General features: G+C 32.1%; 1 protein-coding gene across 1 annotated transcript in view; it reads right to left on the bottom strand.

Annotated features, from left to right (window-relative positions):
• Positions 1 to 269: 269 nt before the first annotated feature.
• Positions 270 to 21461, bottom strand: part of LOC143195952 (neuropeptide FF receptor 2) — a 282448-nt gene continuing 261256 nt past the window's right edge. The window contains exons 6-8 of the mRNA XM_076403497.1: positions 15904 to 15998; positions 592 to 894; positions 270 to 530 (exon numbers count right to left, since the gene is read on the bottom strand). Of these exons, the coding sequence (XP_076259612.1) occupies positions 390 to 530; positions 592 to 894; positions 15904 to 15998 (539 nt within the window). The 3' untranslated portion in view covers positions 270 to 389. The remainder of the gene's footprint in view (positions 531 to 591; positions 895 to 15903; positions 15999 to 21461) is intronic.

Raw genomic sequence — 21461 nt, 5'->3', positions numbered from 1 at the left:
TGAATAATCGACAAGAAAGTAACGCCAAATTAGTTTTAAACAGAGTAGTATTTCATTATTACGAACATTACTTTAAAATAATACTTAATTTCTTTTCTTAGAGTTGAAATGACTGATGAAACCGTTCCTCAATTCTTAATCATAACACGTGGACGTTTTATGATTATGTATATAATGAACTGATCTTCGATCTTGTTCTTAACTCCAAAGAGGTATAGATAACTTTATATTTGATCTATACATTGTTATATTAAAAATATTAAAGCCATGTAAACGTTACTTTAGAACCAGTACGCAATATTGGAAAGAAACTATTTACAATAATCCGGTTTTTCTCCAATTCAAATTGAAAATAAACTAATCGATTTTGCCCAAGTCGTATCGGACCTTTAAACGGCACACGTTTTTGTCGTTTTTTGAGAGGACTGCCTCCTGCTGAGGCCTAATTCTTCATTGTGTTGGTTCAACAGCGGTACTGCTCTCTTTAGTGATGGTACTTGAAAGCCAGATCCGGAACTTTCTAAGGCCCACTGAAAAGGGAAAACAAATATTTGCTTTTAAGTGACTTTAAAATCGTACTGCAATACTTACATTGTTCAGGTTCTGTTTCTTTGTTCTGCAACTGATTTTTGTTTTCAATAGTTGCTTGATTGAATTGCGGAAGTTACGTGATAGTGCACAGTATATAATGGGATTCAAGGCGGAATTAGTGTGTCCCAGCAGTAAGAGGTAGATGTTGACATATTGGATTTGGTTTGTTTGATCATCGGTGAGGGTTGTGGTGTCCATAATGAGGGCCATAATATGGTAGGGAAGCCAACATCCAGCGAAGACGAATGCCAATAGTAGTAGAATGCAGGCTACACGTTTTCTGGATCTCATTAAGCGGTTTCTCTGTAAATTAATTTGAAAAAGTTTGATTTATTTGTAATAAACACATAAAATATAGCTCGTCTTTTTTTCTGAAATTATGCTTGGTTTTATTTTATTTGTAGTGAAAATAAAATTAACTAGATAAAATGAAGATAATTTTTCTTTGTAGTTCTATAAAAGTTTGGCTATTGATAAATGAATTAAATTGATTTACGTTCAAGTGATTCTCGCTCATTGTCATTTGACTACTATCTTCTCCATGCAACAGTGCAACTACGACAACAACGAGCAAAGTCGTACAATCAATCATGAACTGCAGAATCCAATACATCGGAAGAAGCTTTAGATCGAGATGACACACAAATTCTGGCCACAAGAAAAGCAATATTTAAAAAATTTGGATGGATATCAGACTGTTTACATATGGTAGGTGAACGAAAAAAAAGCAAAACTAATCGATCTCAAGAAATATCGTAAATGAAATAGAGATGTTAAGCAAAAACTAAAGCTAGAGAAAGAAGTTTAGTGGAATGATGATTTGGATGTTGCTGCGAAATCTGAATATTTAACGTTGTACCAAAAACTCAGTAAATTGAACGGTAAGAGTAAATCTACCATCTACAATATTCACATGATACGCTACTCGAATACTCATGACCCACTGCAGAGTTTAGCAATTCTGCCAGTAATTGACATCTTAAATTTAATTTCCTGATGAGAAGCTAACAATGGATTAATTATTAACAGTAATATCATTAAATTATGCTGAGACTTTAAGTAAACAAGAGGTTGAATTATAATATATATATATATATATATATATATATATATATATTTATAAGAAAAGCCATTGTTGTGTAAGTGTGTTGCTGTTAAAAGTTATAAAATGAGAAATGACTTAATCACAAAACTATTAATTTGCTTTAAAACCTGTTTTATTTTATGAAAAAACCAGGTGCCTTGTTGAACGGCGATACAGGGCATAATACTGGCCACCTTCCTAAAGAAATGGCTGCAGGGATGTACGTGGTCGTTATTCCACCTAGACAGTTTATAGTTGTTATAAAAATTGTTTTTACCATAGAATTGCCCTTAAAGATCTTTGAAATAGCACTGTTTCTACCCAAATTTTCATGTCGTCCCTCTATGGAATGGTTTATAAGTTTTGGTGATACCAGATTCTTATAGTCTACGGCTAAGAAATAAAGCTACTACAATCCGCTTTGGTGGCCGTTCACCTCAAACTTCTAGATTCTATCCAAAATCCAGTAGGGTATGTTATGACAGCAATTTTAGTCCACCTCTGGTGGCCTTACATCTTGAACTGTGATGCATGTACCGGGAATCCGCGGACTAGCGGTATTTTTCAAAGATGTAATGTTTTTTATTTGGAACTAGCTAACCCGGCAGACTTCGTACTATCTTAATCGATAAATAAAAGCCCTAATAATTCATAAAAAAATACTCGGTATGAATGAATTTTTATTATTATTTTCGATTAATTTACACATGATGTTTTATACTTAAAAAACAGAGTTTTTCTGAAATACTGGCTATTTATAAGGTTTCAATGAGATATTTACAGACACACACAGTTATGATACAGTTTGTTAATCAATCCAAAGTTTTTTGATAAACTATATATTTTGTGTTTTGTGGTGCGCAAATAAACAAAGATGACGGTTTACGGACGCGCGAACACGCGACTTATAATTGTCCATGCGCGAAACAGGGAAACTTCAAGTTAATGCCGCAAACTTCCAACGACTGGCCTTGAGATTTAGTTATGGTCATCGCAAAAGCCAGACGTACAGGTAATTGTAAAAGTTTAAAATCGAATGGTAAATCCGTTGGAATCATTGGTATACACATCCTCTCTTTTGTATATTTTCTTTATGATTGTTGCCTCAATGACGTTATTCATCATCCTTTTCACAGCCAGTGTTATTCCATTGCACAGTAGAGGTTGATCCTACTTTTAACCTGAAACTGTGAGGTGGTAATCCAGGCAAATCCAGCAAATTAAAAAACTCCGTGAGATAGTTGTCTAAGTCGTCCTGGTTTATAACGGTGTCGACTGATTTGAAGGAAACCAACTGTACCGGATGAAAATTCTGAATGGTCGCATTGAAATTCTCGACAATCTCGAACCCTCGACTTTCTCTCTCCTGACTATTTTCTGACTGCCAAATTTACTACTGTAGGGTGTCTTTCATGGATCGCAAATGAAAAAATACACCAAATTGCTTCGTTGGTACTTACATAGCGACCCATCTGGTACTGTGATATTTCGTCATTTGCATTGGTTAGAGAGAAGACGGCCATATCGCTACCTTTGTTAACATATCTACATGTGTACTTTATCGACTTTACAGAATTACAATATTCCACATTGATATGAGTCTCCAAAGCTTTGGGTAAGATTAGCAAGTATTGCACGATCGAACGATTGTCTACTTCAACATTTTGTCCTCATACCTTCACAACTACCGATCGCCCATTGTCCGAAACTGATCGCCGACGATGCAATGGGTATCCATCATTTCCCGTTATGGTTTCAGAAATCAGGTCTCTTGGGTATCGCTTGGAACACTTTTCGGCAAACATACAGGGTGAATTGTAGTTAAAAACTCCGCAAGGTCCATGTATTGTATGTTTGGTAACTACTGCATGCAATTTTCGGTCAACTGTGGGAAAGTGGACATGAAATTGTTCTGTATAATGTGTGTAGCGCCAAATGATGTCATCTGGAAACAGCTGTTATATTTCTGAATGTTGGCCAAGAAGTGCTTAGAATCATTTCCATTCCCAGAAACTAAAGAGCCTAAAGGATCTGATGGTGGGGCAAATTGTGGCAATTTTACTTTATCTCCAGTACAACATAATCCAGTAGATTCACCATTGTATTTTAATGCCTTGCAATATTTACAAATTATTGTTATTACTCCAATTGTTATCGATTTGTCGGCACAATAATCTACTGCCCCACCATATACGGAATCGCTCAATTTCATTATGTCGTGCTCGCTGTTGTTGTGTTTGATGTGCACGAACTCGTTGTATTTTAAGCCTATCTATTTCATTGTTACTCTTTAAAGAACGCAATTCTGACATAGCAATACGACTATTTCCTTGATTTGTCTCTTTCTGGTGATCACTGCAGTTAGCACGTGAGGTCTGCGACGACCTATGTCAGGTCGTCTTCTCCTCGGCATCGTTAATTGTAATTAATCAAAGTGAGAAAAGTTCTCACGCTCTCAGTAGTAAAGTGTCACTATCACAAAAAATCAATAAAAAAAAGAGTACATCATTTGAAATGTCACTATCACAAAGGATCACCGAAGTTAAGAAAGTTCTCGCGCACGTAGATTGTCGAATTCGATCCTCGACATCAAACAAAAAACCAAATTGTTGTTTTTATTTAATTTCGAGCGTTTTCATATTTATTCATCTTTTATACATTCCCTGGACTTTCACAAATAATTCGAGACCAAAATTATCCAAATCAGTCCAGCCGTTCTCGAGTTTTACGAACACTACTTTTGTCCGAACTGCACCTAACTATACCAAGAAATGCTTCGAGTAACTGCGGAAAAATTGCTAATCTAACGCCAACTTGTCTTATTTACTTGATAATTTATTTGATTTGGTTTAATTCGTTAATTAAACCAAATAGGGTTTTAATCATACAAACTAATAATTTACTTGAAAAAACTGTTTTATTTTACCGTAAGAAAGAGACAACTTGTTGAACGGCAATACAAAGCGACACTGAAGGTTTTCATCTATTAGAAAACAGACCAATCCATCTTACACCTCTATCATTCAGGTAATTTGAAAACACATGGCCGCGATAGTCAGAGCCGTACCCAGCATTACATAACATAAATGCTTTATATTTTTTCTCTCACAATTGTTTCCTCCCAATTTCTTGTGATAGTCGGGCTTTTTTCTTCTTTGGATGTATTTCTCTGATACATTTTTCATAGGTTCGGTTAGGTCGCCCTCATATTTTTCTCTTCCCTGCTCTTGCAGTCGGTCGGTATTTTCTTATTTTATTACTTTTCATGCAGTCCATTTTTATTATACTGATTCTTCTGAGGAATTTCGTGTCTATTCGCTATTTTTGTTTCATTATTTCGTTTCGCAATCAAATGTTAGGGTTGGTCTGTAAATTGCTATGTATGGAATTTTCTTTTTATAACCAAGTGTATATATTTATAGTTATTCAAATTCTGGCATTTGTTTTAATTAAGCTTTAATCGTGCCAAATCTCAGGCCTCCAGGTGCCCGCATTTTCCTCAAAAAGGGAGACAAAATTTCGCTAAGGCAATTAATATACAGAAGATATATATTACTTCTGTCCTTTCATCATCATGACTTTCTTTTAACTTGCTTTCATTATCATTTCGTATTTTTTAGTGTCTCTAGTTATTATTATTACATCAAAAAAGCTGCTCCGGACACTTCTATTTTTTTCAAATCTTTATACCCCATATGTAGTTCAGTTTTGTTTTCTTTATTTATTATTTCATCTATTAATATTGTTCGATTCCAACCATCCTACGGTGAAGACGTATTTTCAACACGCTCTAAGCTCTAGAAAAATACCTTTCTTTAAAAAAGAACCTGGTATTTTATTACGGTTAATTAATTGACTGTTAAAAACGCATAACAAACGCGGCTATCCGTCTCTTAGTGGACCTAAAGTGTAGTGAATACGTGTTTACGTGACCAGACAAAAAGACTGCCTTTCATTTTAATTAGTGTTTTAAAAATTATCTTTTTGAAATTCATTTATAGTATTTTTGGACAAAAACTAGTGCAAAAAATAATACTTCAGTGAAAAATCAAGTGCGTGAAATAAACAATGTATTTATTTTAGTTTTTTTCTTTGGATTGATTGGATTGAATTTGAGTTTTTATCTTTGGAAGTAAATAAAATAAAATATTAACAACCCAAAAATGGCAAACCATAGCGATTCAACCAAATCACCTACACACGATATGTTATAAGACTAGAAAAATCAATAAAAACACAAACCCCACAAACAGAATAGACCACAGTCATTAACAAAAAACGATTGAGAGGCCCAGAAGAAGAAATCGCGAGGAAACAAAAAACAGCTTTAGCAACCTGTCGGAAAAAATTGAAGAGGATATACAATCAAGCCCTGAAAAAGTTGTTCCCAAACCATTACCAATAACAGTCTATAAGGTCGGAGTAATAAAACACATCTATGACCTATTGAAAATCATTACTACGAACTATACAATTAAAACAGTGAGTTATGAAACAATAAAAATCCAATTGTTCGAAGCGGAGCACTTTAAAGTCCTTGTAAAAGAATTAGATGAAAGAAACACCCAATACCATACATTCTGACCAAAATCCGAGAGAATATTTAAATTTTTCTTAAAAGGATTACATCACGCGACGGACTTTAACACCATCAAGGTAGCCCTAGCTGAAAAAGACCACGAGGTCGTAAACGTACACAATATACGACATCGCACGACGCAAAAACCTCTGCCTATGTTCTATATTGATTTAAAACCCAATGGAAATAATAAGGCGGTGTATGAAATCACTAAATTGGAAAGTAATATTATTAAATGCGAACCATCACATACAAAAAGAATTATACCATAATGCACGAGGTGTCAAGCGCACGGGCATACAAAAACTTATTGTCGCAAATCATATAGATGCGTAAAATGTGCAGGAGAACACAAAACAGGAGATTGTACTCGTAAAGTTCGCGATGGAAAAGTGAAATGTGCTAATTGTAACGGAAATCATCCAGCAAACTACAAGGGTTGCGCAGTTCACAAGGAACTACAGCAGAAATTCTACCCTGCTTTAAGAGAAAAAAGGCATCAACAGCAACAAAAATAATCCACACCTACCAGTCTACTCACCAGACCAAGTCAGCCAGACATAACTTATGCCCAAATGCTTGAAAATGGTTCAGCACAAACTCGAGAAACCACATCACCACCTACTGAAACTAGCAGCAACATTTCTAGATTAGAAAACATGATGGCCAAACTAATGGATCAAATGAGTACGATGATTGGTCTACTCACAAGGGTCGTCAGCAAACTTGCCTAATGCCTGAAACCATTAGCTACAAAATCGCCGTGTGGAATGCCAATGAGCTCCAACAATACGCTAGGGAACTAAAAATGTTCGTAACTGAACAAAATATTGACGTTATGACTTACGGACAAATATTATTTCAAAATTCCCAAATATAAACTATATCATACAAATCACTCGAGATGACAAAAAACATTTCGAAATAGAAAAATTCCTTAAAGACTACCTGCAAGCCACCAGTATAACCATAGAGGAAGTCCATGGACCATTAACAATGTTTGTTATTTATTGCCCACCTAAACATAACAACAAGGTAGAACACTTTCTAGAATTCTTCAGTACGCTAGGTAATAGATTTAGCAAAACGTTTAATGTGGGGTTCAAGAATAATAACCTCAAAAGGTAGAGAACTGCTAAAAGCAATAAAGACAGATAATTTACAAAATATCTCCACTGATGAACCTACATATTGGCCTTCAGACAGAAATAAAAAACCAGATACTATAGATTTCTGTATTACAAAAAATATTGATACAAAAAGTGTCATGCAGAATCATGTTTCGACCTGTCTTCTGATCATTCACTAATAATAATAACAATTTCTTCAAAAATTACCATCAAAGATAAACTTTCTTCTCTGTGCAATTATATCACTAACTGGCCCTTATTAAGATAAAACTTAGACCGAAACATCTCTCTAAATTACAATAAAATATAAAAAATGGATATAGAAATAGAAGCAATAAACCTTACAAAAAATATATAGGAGGCACCATAAGGAATTGTTCGGCCGCTTTTCTAGACATATATCAGGTTTTTGACAAAGTATGGCATACGGGCTTGCAGGTAAAACTAAACAAACTTCTTCCTCATCCGGACTATCAGTTACTAAAGTCGTATCTCACTGATAGACATTTTATTGTAAATCAAGGCGATGAACGTACCGAATTAAATTACATATATTTAGGAGTTCGGCAAGGTAGTGTACTGGATCCAGTACTGTATCTTCTGTATACGGCCGATCTGCCCACCACAAAAATAACTACTGTGGCAACATACGCAGACGACACAGCAATCTTAGCATCCCATGAGGATCCATTCACAGCATCAACAAACCTACAAATCCACCTGGAGCAAATACAATTATGGTTGAAGACATGGTGCATTAAAGCCAATGAAACAAAATCCACGCATGTAACGTTTATCCTACGTAGAAGAACATGTCCACCAGTGAATATCAATCATCATAAACTACCCCAAGCAGAGCATGTTAAATATCTTGGCATGCACTTAGATCGACGCCTAACCTAGAAGAAGCACATACTCTCTAGACGGAAACAACTTGGACTTAAATTGTATCAAATGTATTGGCTCATCGGGCGCAAATCCAAGTTATCATTAGATAACAAGGTATTGCTATATGAGTCTATACTCAAGCCCATTTGGTCATATGGAATCCAACTATGGGGTACCGCTAATTTAATATATCCATCATTCAACGGTTCCAAAATAAGGTGTTGCGTGCCATTGTTGATGCTCCCTACTATATTTCAAATAAAGTGATACAACGCGATATTCTTCTAGAACCTATAACGAGTGTAATTCAACGTGTTTGTGTGAAGTACTTCGAAAGAGTGTCGGTGCATCCCAATGTACTCGCTAATCAGCTAAATATGCGACGTGATAGTGAAGTGTGTAGACTAAAACGTTTAACACCACCTGATCTGATTACTGGACATATGTAGACTTTAGAATAAGCTTTAGAATAAGACTAATTAATTAAGATAATATTTTATACAGAATATTGTTTAATGAAGTGATTTTCTACATGCCATGTATATATAATATAGACTTAAGAAATACTTATTGCCAATAGGGCAGATTGTGGAATCACGGAGAATAATAAAAAAATCTATTAACATAATGAATAGGGGTGGGTTTAAGCTTTCGCCTTGTCTTACTTATATTTGGCTTTGAAAGTATGTTGAATTGTCATTCGAAAAATAATTCTCTTTTTACTCTGTCAAATCCATTTTCAAAACTATGAATGCTAGGTGTATCTATTTTATGCGGTTGAAATGTTTCCACTATTGTCTTATACTAAATATATGTTTGTATATTTCTTTCCTTTCTATCTAAATCTACGCTGGGATTCTATAGATCCTTATGCTGCTGCTGATTTTAGACGATTTTCTATAATTTGCTCGTATATTTTTATGGCTATACAATTTTAAATGTTAATATTATAATTTCCTTTTCAATTTCTGTTGGGTAATTGAAAATTATTGACGATGAAATATTGTTACATTTGTGGAAATATTACAAGCACTACGAACAATTTTGGATTTCTAATTTGGGATTATTTTGGTGTGTTCCAAGTTTAATTGGGTACCTAATTATTTTTCAACGTAATTGTGTTATATAGGTATTTCAACTTTATGTCGATAAAATAACACGTTGTTTGAGATAATTTATGGTTGGTGATATTTTTTTTCTTTTTCGAATTAAAAAGTTTTTCTTAAAGTTCAAAAATATAATCAATTTATGAAATTGTAGAGACATTTTTATTTGAAGAAGTGCTTAATTTAGTTATTAAAATTAGTTATTTAACGCAGCTCATCTTCTGCCTGAAAGCTTTCATTACTTTAAAATTGACGGAAATAAAGGCTAGGTAGTGGTATATTTATTATGTTCATTTGAGGCAAATTATATATTTTTAAAATCATTATTATTTCTATCGCGGTTTTAGATGGAACTTTTCAGTAACTTCATAAAAATATACTTAATATACAAAATACACAGTACAAATACATAGATCAGAGATTTCACTATAGTAGGATGATTTAAAAAACTCAAAATATTCAAAGGAAAGTTAAGATTTGAAAGCATTGTGTCGTTCAAGGTTCTTGTTAAACTCTAACGTATAATGAGAAGCTCTAGCGAATGATGCGAAGCAAAGAAAATTGACAAAGGTTAATTGGAAAGTCAGACCCACTTAATATATCGTATTTATCGATTTTACAAAGGTACCGTCATCAAAACATGCTCTCTTAACATATTATCAGTATATTACCAAAAATGTGAGAATAAATTATTAACATGTATGGTTTGGTATTCGTTTATTTTTGCAATACATTTTTATTGTGTCAGTAAACATTTATGGAGAAAAAATAGTACTATACATATTAATCAATATCCTTTCTATAATTTTATACAAATTTTTCTGGCATGTTGCCAGGTGGCGATAATAAGTGCAACGTGTGACCGAGCGTTGCAATAACTTTGCGCTATTACGCGCTGGGTTTAGGACTCATCTTTGATGTTGGACGTTGGCAATCATCTGCACAACAATTCCTCCTTCAGTTTTAGCAGCTTGTAATACACCATATGTACATATAGCCTCTTCAAAATTGCTGTAAACATACGCCATCAATTTGTGCCATCATATTGCTTGCAGCAATTTGTAAATTCGTTTAGGAATCAAATAATCTTTTCCTTCTTGTTTTATTCTGTTTAAAAAGAAATAGAAAGCTGTCAGATACGTTCGAATACGTAAAAGAATTAGCCTGTGAAAGTCGTCCGGTTGTCAAATGTATTCAAAATTCTTCAAAACAATAATGATAAGAGGTTATAAACCGGAAAACGTTGTCTTAACGTTTTGTTTGTTTTAATCAATTTAAAATCGTTGCTTGTTATTACTCTGATTAAAAATGCCGAGGCCAGACAGAACTAGGTTGCCCCTCTAATCAATTACTTCGAACAAGAACGGGATAATGGAGGCCCCTTCTTCCATAAAATTCGTTAGAGAGGTAAGGATTTTTACTGTTAAATATTAATTTGCTGCGGGTTTTATTAGAAATATGTACTCGCGTGTTGCAGCTGCCTTGAATATTAGTGTCGACACGGTCCTTGCAATATCTCAAAAAATGAAAAATATAATCTTGGATTCACCGAAAAGAAACCGTCCTCATACGAAGAGGATAACGAATCAAAATCAACTTGATATTAGCACTATCAGAGATCAAATATATGAAATATGTAAAAATAGTGACTAGTTTTTTCAATGTAAGCATGATTTAAAGAGGTCTAATGGAGATTCCAGTTATTGCTTTTAAAATAATACTATTTTTAAAAGCATATAATAAAATCAAAAAACTTATTATTTTAATTTGTCTAGTTAGATGAGATATGGATTTTTCAGAATTTAATCAATATACCCAGCGGTCACTCATGGCAAGATGATAATGAAAATAGTCTTAAGACAACTAAAGTTGATGAAAAAAGGCAAACGTTGGAATAACAATTGATTAGATTCTATTAGTCATAACATTTATTTATAATTCATTGCAGATATATTGTGCTGAATGTTAGAAACTGGTTAGGTTAATAGTACCTTTAGTTGGGATGACCTCGATCAGACACATTAGAGGAAGAAATTGAGCAATGATTTGATTGATGATCTTTTGATTTTTGATTTGATTGATTTGATTAATGAGATGATAAAGATTTATGTCTGTTAGATATGTGTGTACATGAGTATTTGATTAAAATATGTTAGGAGAAAAAAAACTGTTTTACAGATATGGCAAATGTTTCAGGGATAATTAAGTGATTAATTTTATAAAGAATAGTGTACACAGGTAGTAGCAGAAGACGTAAAAAATACAGTGTTATTAAAATGACTTGACAAAGAAACACCATTGAAGGATATAAGAACTAAACGTAAAAAGGTAAAGATGTTCTAATGAAAGTAAAATACACTACTTGGATTACACTACTCGTTAATTAGGTGGACTAGGGTAGTGGGATACCATTACATAAAACAACATACCTAGAACTCTACCTTATGGGTGGTGTGGAAAATAGTTACATGTAAATATAATAACACAACTCTAACCTATAAATTACTGTAGCTGTATTATTAATTGCAGTTTAAATTATGGGATAATATATGCTTTAGATATACTATAATGTTATAATAAACCATAGTATTTCATAACGTTTTTGATTCATTATTTTATATAACATAAACATTTTTATATGTCAAAGCCAAACTGAACTAAAACACAGAGTTGATACGGCAATACTGGAACGTTTTGACGTAATAAATTCAAATGACATATGTTTACACCATAGACAAATAGAGATTAAACTTTGGGAAATTTTGGGGAAATGTTTCTGGAGGTCCAACATGTAGATATCGCTACTTTTAACATATTACTTGTTTTATTCGCTCTGCTAAGAGCCGCGACGGGATTTCATTGGTTCATTTCGTTCTATGGTTTCTTTATTTTTTTGTAAAAAAGTATCCAGCGATATTTAAGAAATGAATAGAAAACATTAAAAATCCTAAACTGGTTGGGTTAAAAATGAAACAGATTTATATGATCGTTACCGCGTGTGTCATTGACATTTTTGTGATACTTTTAAACTTTCTATTAAGTACTTATGAACAACTTAGTGATGGTGAAAATAATACCACAAGCTCAAAATATATACAAATGAAAGTGGGTCAAAATCAAAATGATATAGAAGGTAAAATGAAGGAGTTAGTCACTTCTGTTCATAATTGTTACCATTAATTTCTAAAATGACTTATGTTACTGTATTTGTAGTACCGTTTGTAATTTCCGTCGTTCCAGGCTCACAACCAGGGTGTTCAAAGCAAGTGTCATCGGTACAGTTTGTATAAATTTAGCTAGTATCGCCCTTTCTGCTCATTCTTACCGTTAATTACTTGACTCTATAATTTCAGTTCCAGATGTTCCTATAAGAGCAAACAAAGTTTTTAATAAATGTCTTCACCATAGTGTACATTTCAGGTTATTTAGAAAAACTTAGAAAAAAGAAATTAAGTGTGATTTTTTGTTTACATTAAATTATGAATAGGCAAGACAATATTTCGTACCCCAGATTCCAACAAAATTGTTTTATTATACTGTCAGTAGGTTTTTGAGTTATGTTTTTGTTTTATTCAGCGATTTTGCCACGTCGATAATATAACAAAATGTTTGTCAAATATTTAATAAAAAGTAAATTTAAGATCCTTCATTTGTAAATTCCATAATGAACTTTCAGATAAAATATTAAAAGTACTAAAAAGTGTGCTATATACTTTTGAGTAAAACAGATGAATGGAATATTAAGTGGGAAGGACTCAACGTTTGCTTTTAACATAAGAAAACAAAAAGACAGAACTCCATTGATCGATCGATAAAATAGATCCTATTAAATTGATGGCACTACACAAATATGAAAAAGGAATGAGATGGAAGAGATTATTTTGATCTGCAATGCACCAAAGTTTTTTGCTTATGGTTTTATATATATTTATATATTTACATTTACTGTTATAGATTATATTTATATTTAAGTGAATTTTATTTAATAAATTTATTTCAGAAAAAACTTGTTTTTTATTTAAATTTCATTGGTCAATTAAACATGACATCCAGGCTATCACGTGCCAAACATCATTAAAGAGTCACTTAAATGTCTTCACAGAAAAATATTTTTCTTACAGGTGCCTATAAAGAAGATTCATATTGACCAATCAGATTACTTGAATGGCTCATTATGGCACCCTCTTGATGTCGGGCAAAGCAAAACATTGCGCCAAAGTCCCCTATTGAGTTATATCTCTATTGTTCTATGGTTCACACTAACTTTGGATAGATTATAAATACTTTAGTCTATGAATGCTGCGCTTCGGTGTCGATTTAGATGGCTGTCTTGGACTAACCTATGACTTTTTATACTTGGGATTCCCTCAGTAGATATATTTTTCATCTTTAGTCATATACCCCACATAAAATATTTTTGCTTGAATGAAACAATGAATGAACAATGAAAGCGGGAGATTGAAACAGTTCGAAATTGCATTTTCAGTCAATTCGTGTGATAGTCAATTTTCCTCTATATGCGATATCTATTTCGATATATTTTCACATTTGAACGTCCGAACACAGTTTGTTCACTGCTAATGTGTCTGAAAATTGATTTCGAGTTTGAACTAGGTTCTTGTCGAATGAGTCTTTGAACCATTTTGGTCCTCCAGACCGTTCTTTATTATTAATATAAAATCACCACTTGAAATCATTTAACTTAATACTGAAAACTATCGTATGTTAAGAATAGCATCATGATAAGCCTTTAAAGGTAAATTTATTTCTTCAGACGAAAGGATAAAAGTAATGAATCTTGAAATAACATTTTGAAGTTTCTATGATTAGCCTGTATACACTGAATAACTCAATAATACTAAATAGTATACACTTATTTTATATAGAGAAATGTCAATATCATCGAGATTAATAGTTAGGTTAGATTATTTAACAGTTGTTTACATTGTGATATTTCCCATTTTTGCCAGTAGATATAACTGCTCAAAATACTATATTTACAGTAAATGTCGCGCACTTTAGAAAATTACTTGAAAATTACTTTAAAACATTACTTGAATAATTAGTCATATTTAAATTATGTTAAAACTTTCAAAAGAAATTAATTTATTTAAATAGAAATTATTAATTTTTCAACCTAATTTGCCCTCAAGTTAAATGCAAATGTTAAATTATTCGATTACATTTTATTTGAGGAAGTTTCCGTAAAACTAGATGCTTTAGTAAAGCCAGAATAAGAGTGAACCATATAGTACTTGAAAAATATCTCTTTCGGGTAAAATATAAACCAATATTGACTGTTTTCCATATGAAATTTCCCAAGTCATACGATAAATTCCGTTTCTCCGGTCGAAAGATAGTGAAAATATCCCATCTTATGTGTTCGGGTAGGAAGGAAGTATATTTGATGAAAGAATTTGCATATATTTTTTACGAGGTCACCGTATCTAGTTTTGCAAGATCGTACAATCCAATACTGCCCATGTAAAAACCGAATGTCACTATATTTGCTTGATGGCGATATATATTCTGGATTGAAATATAGCACATTGAATGTGAAGTATATTATTTTTTAAAAAGTATTGTTATTCGAATAGTATTATATTCGTTTTATTAAGTATTCATATATTTTGATCACCTAATCGATTGGTAATAATGCGAAGTATAAGTCAAAACCAATGTTAAATTATTTATATAAATTAATAATTTTCCATTTAGTATTATTGAGTTTTTCAGTGTGTACAGATACATAATCATGAAACGTTTAAAATTGCACTTTCAACGTTGTTTGATTTGAAGAAATCTGCTGCTGAAGCCGATCAAAAACATTTGTTTTTTTACTGCTTTATTATATGGCAATTATCGATTTTGGTGTTAACGATTTACGAGTGATGATGTTAATGTCAATAACAGAGGATCGATTAGAGAATCAAAAAAGTACGAAGACAATAAATTGAAAGACTTATTGGATGAAAACTTTAAAACAGAATTCAGATAACTAGTAGATGTTAAATCAATTGTTCCTGGATATTTACATGACACGGCCAAAAAGAAGAGCTTTTTATTGTGTTGCTGCTGGCGATTAAAAGTGGATATACAAAAATAATCTCAAGCACAAAAGCCATGCATTACTTCGGGAGAGTCATTCATATCGACACCTAGTAGAATAATTATGGTTTTAATGATTTGCTATGAACATGGTGGGATTAGAAGGATCTAGAGAATTACAAGTTGCCGACGTCAATTCAACATATTTAAAAACATATTGTTGTTAAAAAGGCCAGCATAGGGAGTGATACGTTGCAAGAATTGTGAACGATACGCTTTATCACCATGTTGGAAGAAAGTTGCGAAAAAGTTGTAGAAACTGATGGAAATATTTTGATTAATATACAATGTACTAATCTTATTCAACAACTGCCTATTTGAAGTGGAAAAAAATGATCAGAATAGATGTAGGCACTTAAAATTCGAAGATAAATACTTTATAACTAATAAGCTTAAATAATTAAAATATTTACATACCTGTTGAACGCATGCCGATTCACTACTGTCGAACTGAGGCACAACAGAACACAATGTTTTTCCCATCATGGAATAGGCCAAAGTCATAATAAATCCTAGAAAAGAAAATTCGGTTTTACAAATATTTTTGTCTAATTTATATTATTTGGGCATATTATGATTTTTCTAGATATTTTGCGGCAATATTTGTTCAGCCAGTATCCATAGGTAAATAGGATTTTCATTTAAGTGTCTAAATGGGCCTTTAGGTCATTTTTTAGTGACTAAAGAAAGTTATTTAATCATGGGAACTTTATGATGGGTATATTTTATCCAGAAAAAAATATAATTATCCTTATGTCTTAGTCCATTGTTATGATGACGGTCTCTATTAATTAAATTGATTAATTTGAGCTGATAATTGCAATTAAAGGTTTATATATGTTAGTACAATAAAACATTATATCGGATTGTCGCCAGATGATGAAACCCAAATGCAAGACCGTTAGTCTTGTGTCAGTAGGGTGGTGTTTTGTTTTCGTGAACCTGTGATATTATTTTACGTAACGCGAGAGGAAGAGAGACTATAGACCACAGTAATAGGACCTTGATGTGAGTGCAGATTGATCAGAATTACACACGAGCGTTTGTTCTAAACTAGCTTGTGAGATTTCAGAGCCATACGTTGCTTACGAGAGTTGTGGTTAAAAAGTAATTTTTAGGTTAATTTTTTTTTGCAAAAGTTCGTATAGGTAATATAATTATTTATTATTTAATAGAGAAATTTAACAGCAGCATGTATATGCATTATTAGTAAAATGTTATAATACTAATTTTATAGATGTGGTATGTATGCACGAGAGAAGAATGGGTACTAATTCTTTTTTAAATGATGTAGTAAGTGGTCTAGGAGGGAACGCGGTGATTAAATCGCAAGATAAAGAAGAAATTGGAAGAATCTGATCAGAGAAATATACACAGGGAGTAACAGAAGAGTGCAATGTCTCGGTAAAGGGAAATATGGTTAACCAAACTTCAAGGAGCAAATATCAGTCAGGTCTATTAATGAAAACTTCTACAGGGGATATTACCACAATATTAAAAAACGCGCTTGGAATCCTACCTGGGGCAGTACTTTCTTTGTTTAATTTATTCTATTTATTGCGATAAAATTAGTTTTATAAATATTTTAATATTTTTGCGTAATATATCTGCTGCAGGCAGTAAGCAATAAACCAAGATTAATAAACCAAAAGAAATGTGATGTATACATAGTTTTAAAAGTTATGTTATCAATTTATTCCACCATCTCCTTGCTAACTACATTTTATATTTACATTATCATGAAAAATTAATAACACACATCAATCTCTTGAAATATCTTCTAATTTAGACAGTTATAATTATAATAAGATAACGTATACGCCAGACAATTTTTCATTCTTACCTTTACTATAATCTTCAAATACGTATTTGGCATAAATTTACAATACAATTACAATTCCATAGCAATTTATAAAAGTAGTGTTACAAAATTATAATAGTTTAATAGTAATTCATACCTTATACACTTATATGCGCATTATCTGCTGCTTATTTTCTCTATCAAATAATATAGAATTATATTAAATTAATAAAATTTTGTTAACATAAAATTTCCTAAAAGTTAATTCTTAGCCATAACTCTCGCAAACAAAGAGTGGCTGTGAAATCTGTCAAGCTAGTTTAAAATAAAGAGGCATGAGGTCTGACTCCGCATTTTTTACAAATGGGTGGTGGTTCTCGGTTCATTAGATGTAAGTGTGTGAGTTTACAGTGGCCGAAACTTAGGCGTGTGAAGGTAGTGTATAATTTATTTATATTTTGAGAGTTACTTTTCCTCGTTTTCTATGATTTATTTTCCTTCACTAGTTCCCATTTAGGCTGATTCAATTTCTTAAAAGTTTATGTAAGGAAAATTCGTGAGAGCCTGCCCGTGTGAAGGAAGCAATAAAAGGGAGAGAGTATTTTCTTGATTGGTTATTGCTTGTAATTGTAGTAATTGGAAAAAAACCGAAATGACACGTTTCAGATATTTACATATAGTCTATTCAAAATAGCAGTGAACTCACGTCATCAATATGTACCTGTCGCAAATTGTAAATTCGTTTTAGAGTCAAACAATATTTTCCTTGTCATTTTATTCTAGTTAAAAAGAGACAGAGAGCTGTCTGACAATTTCGAACATCTAACCGAATCAACGCCTGCCAAAGTCGTCCGGTTGTCAAAGGTCTGCAAAATTCTTCAAAATATTAATTATAATAACTATAGGTTATAAACCACAAAATACAGAAAATTCCTTCCTAAGTTACAAAAACATTATTAGTTATTCTGTGAATATAAATCAGCAAACGTTATCTGAACGCTTTGTTTGTTTTTATTAATTTTAAATCGCTGTTTATAATTACTTTGATTCCACGAGATAATGGAGTAAAAAATTGCCGGTAAAATTATTTAAAGAAGTAAGCATTTTTACTGTTATTTATTAAGCTGCTGCGGACTTCATTGAAAATAATTTTAGCCTGTTTCAGCTGTACTGAATATTAGTATGGGCAGAGTTACAGAAATATTTAAAAACATGAAAAATATAATCTTAGATTCAACGAGAAGAGATCGTCCTTATACTAGGGGGATGACAAACAAGATCAGCTTGATCTTAGCTCTATCAGAGATCAAATATATGACATGTATAAAAACAATGAGTAGTTTTTTGAACATAAACTCAATATAATCTGAAAATTATTCTTAGAAAGCTTAGAGATATATAGTTCTTTGAAAGATGTAGAATATCCTTTCATATATTGTTAGGTAATGTTGAAAAAATAACCTACGAAGAGGTCAAATGGAACTTCCAGACATTGCTTTTTAAAGAATACATTTTTTAAAAGCTTATAACAAAATCAAAGAAGACTTATTACAATATGTGTATTTAGATGATACATGAATACTTCAGAAGATGACCAATATGACCTATGCTCACTCATAGCATGACGATAATAAAAATAGTGTTAAGACAACAAAATTTAATGGAAAAAGGTAAACGTTGGAACAAAAATTGATTAGCTTTTATTAGTCCTAATATTTATTAATAATCCATTGCAGATATATTTTCCTTTATGCTGGAAACAGGAATGATTATTATCCCCTTCGGTTTGGATGATCAGGCACATTGAAGAAAAAATTGGCAAATATGCAATTATGAACAAATGTTAGATAGAATGGAAATTAACGGCTTAGTTATTCACTGTATTGAAATTCAATGCTGAAAATTTCCAAGAGAAGGTGATGAGAGTGGAAACCACTAAAGGTGAGATATAATTAATATACGATAACTGTAGGAAATCTTATTGCATAGTATGGAAGTGTTATGTGCACAGATATGTGTGTAATTCTTCAGAATATACATGAGCGTATGATGATACATAAATGTTAGTTAGGCGGATTAGGCCTCCAGGAGATACCAGTACATACAAAAATGCGCCTGGAACTGTAATTCATAGCGGAATTGAAAAAAAAAATGTAAATACAATAAAACACAACTCTCACCACCAAACTATTATAACTGTATAATTAATTGTAGTCTTAAGTTCTTTGATAATATTCTCATTAGATATACAGTAATGTTAAAAAAAATATATTTTATAACAGTAGTTTTTAATTATTTAATTATTTTTTAATTTAATTTTGTTATACATCATAGCCAAAATGACCTAAAACTCCGAGTTGATGTGGCAACATTGCCACCTTTTGGTGTCATCAATTCAGATGACGTGAGTTTGCTGCTATTTTAAATAGACTGTATATGTTATATAATAATATATAAGATTCTACAGATTGCTTCTCAAGCAAACTTACGCGTATTGTGATCATTATTCTTACATTACTGATGGTATTCTTGACGAAGCTGCCAACAAATCAATTTCATATGAAGCAAAAACAGTTAAGCAATTAAAAAACAATATATCAGTATGAAAACATAAAACGGGAAGATGCATATAGAAACTCAAGGTTATTTAATAGAAACCATAAATTAGATAGGGCAGATAACAGCTGTATTAAGAAAGATGAAAACTGTAAGAAGGAAAGTGAAGTGGAAAGCATTTTTGAAGTGGAAGTGCTGGCGAAAGCATTTTTTCTATTATACTTTTTAGGGTCATCAACTAGTGCTGTTAAACTAGCCAATTAAGACACGAAAAGATTTGGTATATTCTCTCTATATTCCAGATATTATACCGTCTGACCACAATTTGACTCGTACTGTTGCAAAAACTCTCTTAAACTCTCCTACTGATATAAGGGCCCTTATGAAGATTATTTGGTTAATTTCTTGTCTATAATTTCAAATGTTTTAGAATACCGGAATTACAGTTTTGCCTCAAAAATGGCAAAATGTTATCTGTACAAACGGCGTATGAATCATTAACTAATGTCTGAAGTGAATATTAATTAGTTCGCTTTGAGGGCGGCATTTATTGAGAATATTTTCCATAATATTTTTATATATTTGTGTTATTAATTAATTTTCGTGTGCGCCTTCAGTATTTTGAAACTGTGTGTCAGGCAAGCCATACTGAATCAGTCTGAATAAGTGGTGATCAGAAGGCGCTGTCTGACGAGTACATTAGCTGCAGCATTTCCTATTTGAGCTGCAAAAGTGTATCTTCCACAACTCTTGTTACATGTGGCCGAGTCGTTGTTATGTTGTCATGTAAAAGGAGAACTCGCGTCTATTAGCCGCTGTTGCGAAGTTCAATTTGGTGACTTGGGTATCTTCACTGTGGGTATACTGGAGAACGAAATAACACTAAATGAAAAACTATTATTTTATGTAGAAAAACTATATATTTATATATATATTACTTATACTACGTACTTACCAAAAAAATTGCAAAAAGAAATTAATAAATTACAATAATAAACTGAGCCAAATGTATTGATTTATTGGACGAAAGTAGAAGTTCTTTATGGGCAAAAAGTTATTGTTGTGTAAATAACTTTTTTAGCCCCTTTAGTCATATGAGATTCAACTGTGAGGTAGTGCTAGTAAGTCAGGTATGGTTTTGCCTCAAAGGCTCCAAAATAATGTTATGTACCGTTGTCCCTGCTTTAATGCACATGCAATACTCATGCAATCGCATATTCCATTGCAATATGCCCTTCTAAATCAATTAGTGTTAGTGTAATGAGAGAATATTGACCAATATCTGTTGTAACCGCCAATCACTTAAACATATATCATGTCAGTGAAATGAGTTAACTTCCATTAAGCCTGATTACATACATACAGTAACCTGTTGAAATGATAAAGAATAGTTATTGGCTATTGGATAGATTGCAGATCTACTAAAAATTGGTAATAATTAACGTTGACCTCTTATTATTTCATGTAATAACGAATATTGTTACAAAAAAAATTGAGTAGCCATTGATAAATATTTTAAGTAAAAACAAAATAAATAAAGCACAATATTGTTTTTATTGCAAAAAATGTTTTATATTTTTGTTCAAGAATTTTCGATTCAAGAGATTCAATTTCAGAG

Source organism: Rhynchophorus ferrugineus, unplaced genomic scaffold, assembly GCF_030347505.1.
Source record: "Rhynchophorus ferrugineus isolate W39M unplaced genomic scaffold, kcgeb_rfMv2 rfM4, whole genome shotgun sequence".
Taxonomy (NCBI): Eukaryota; Metazoa; Arthropoda; class Insecta; order Coleoptera; family Curculionidae; genus Rhynchophorus; species Rhynchophorus ferrugineus.
The sequence above is the reverse complement of the archived record's forward strand: the minus strand, read 5'-3'. Positions and strand labels throughout refer to the sequence as shown.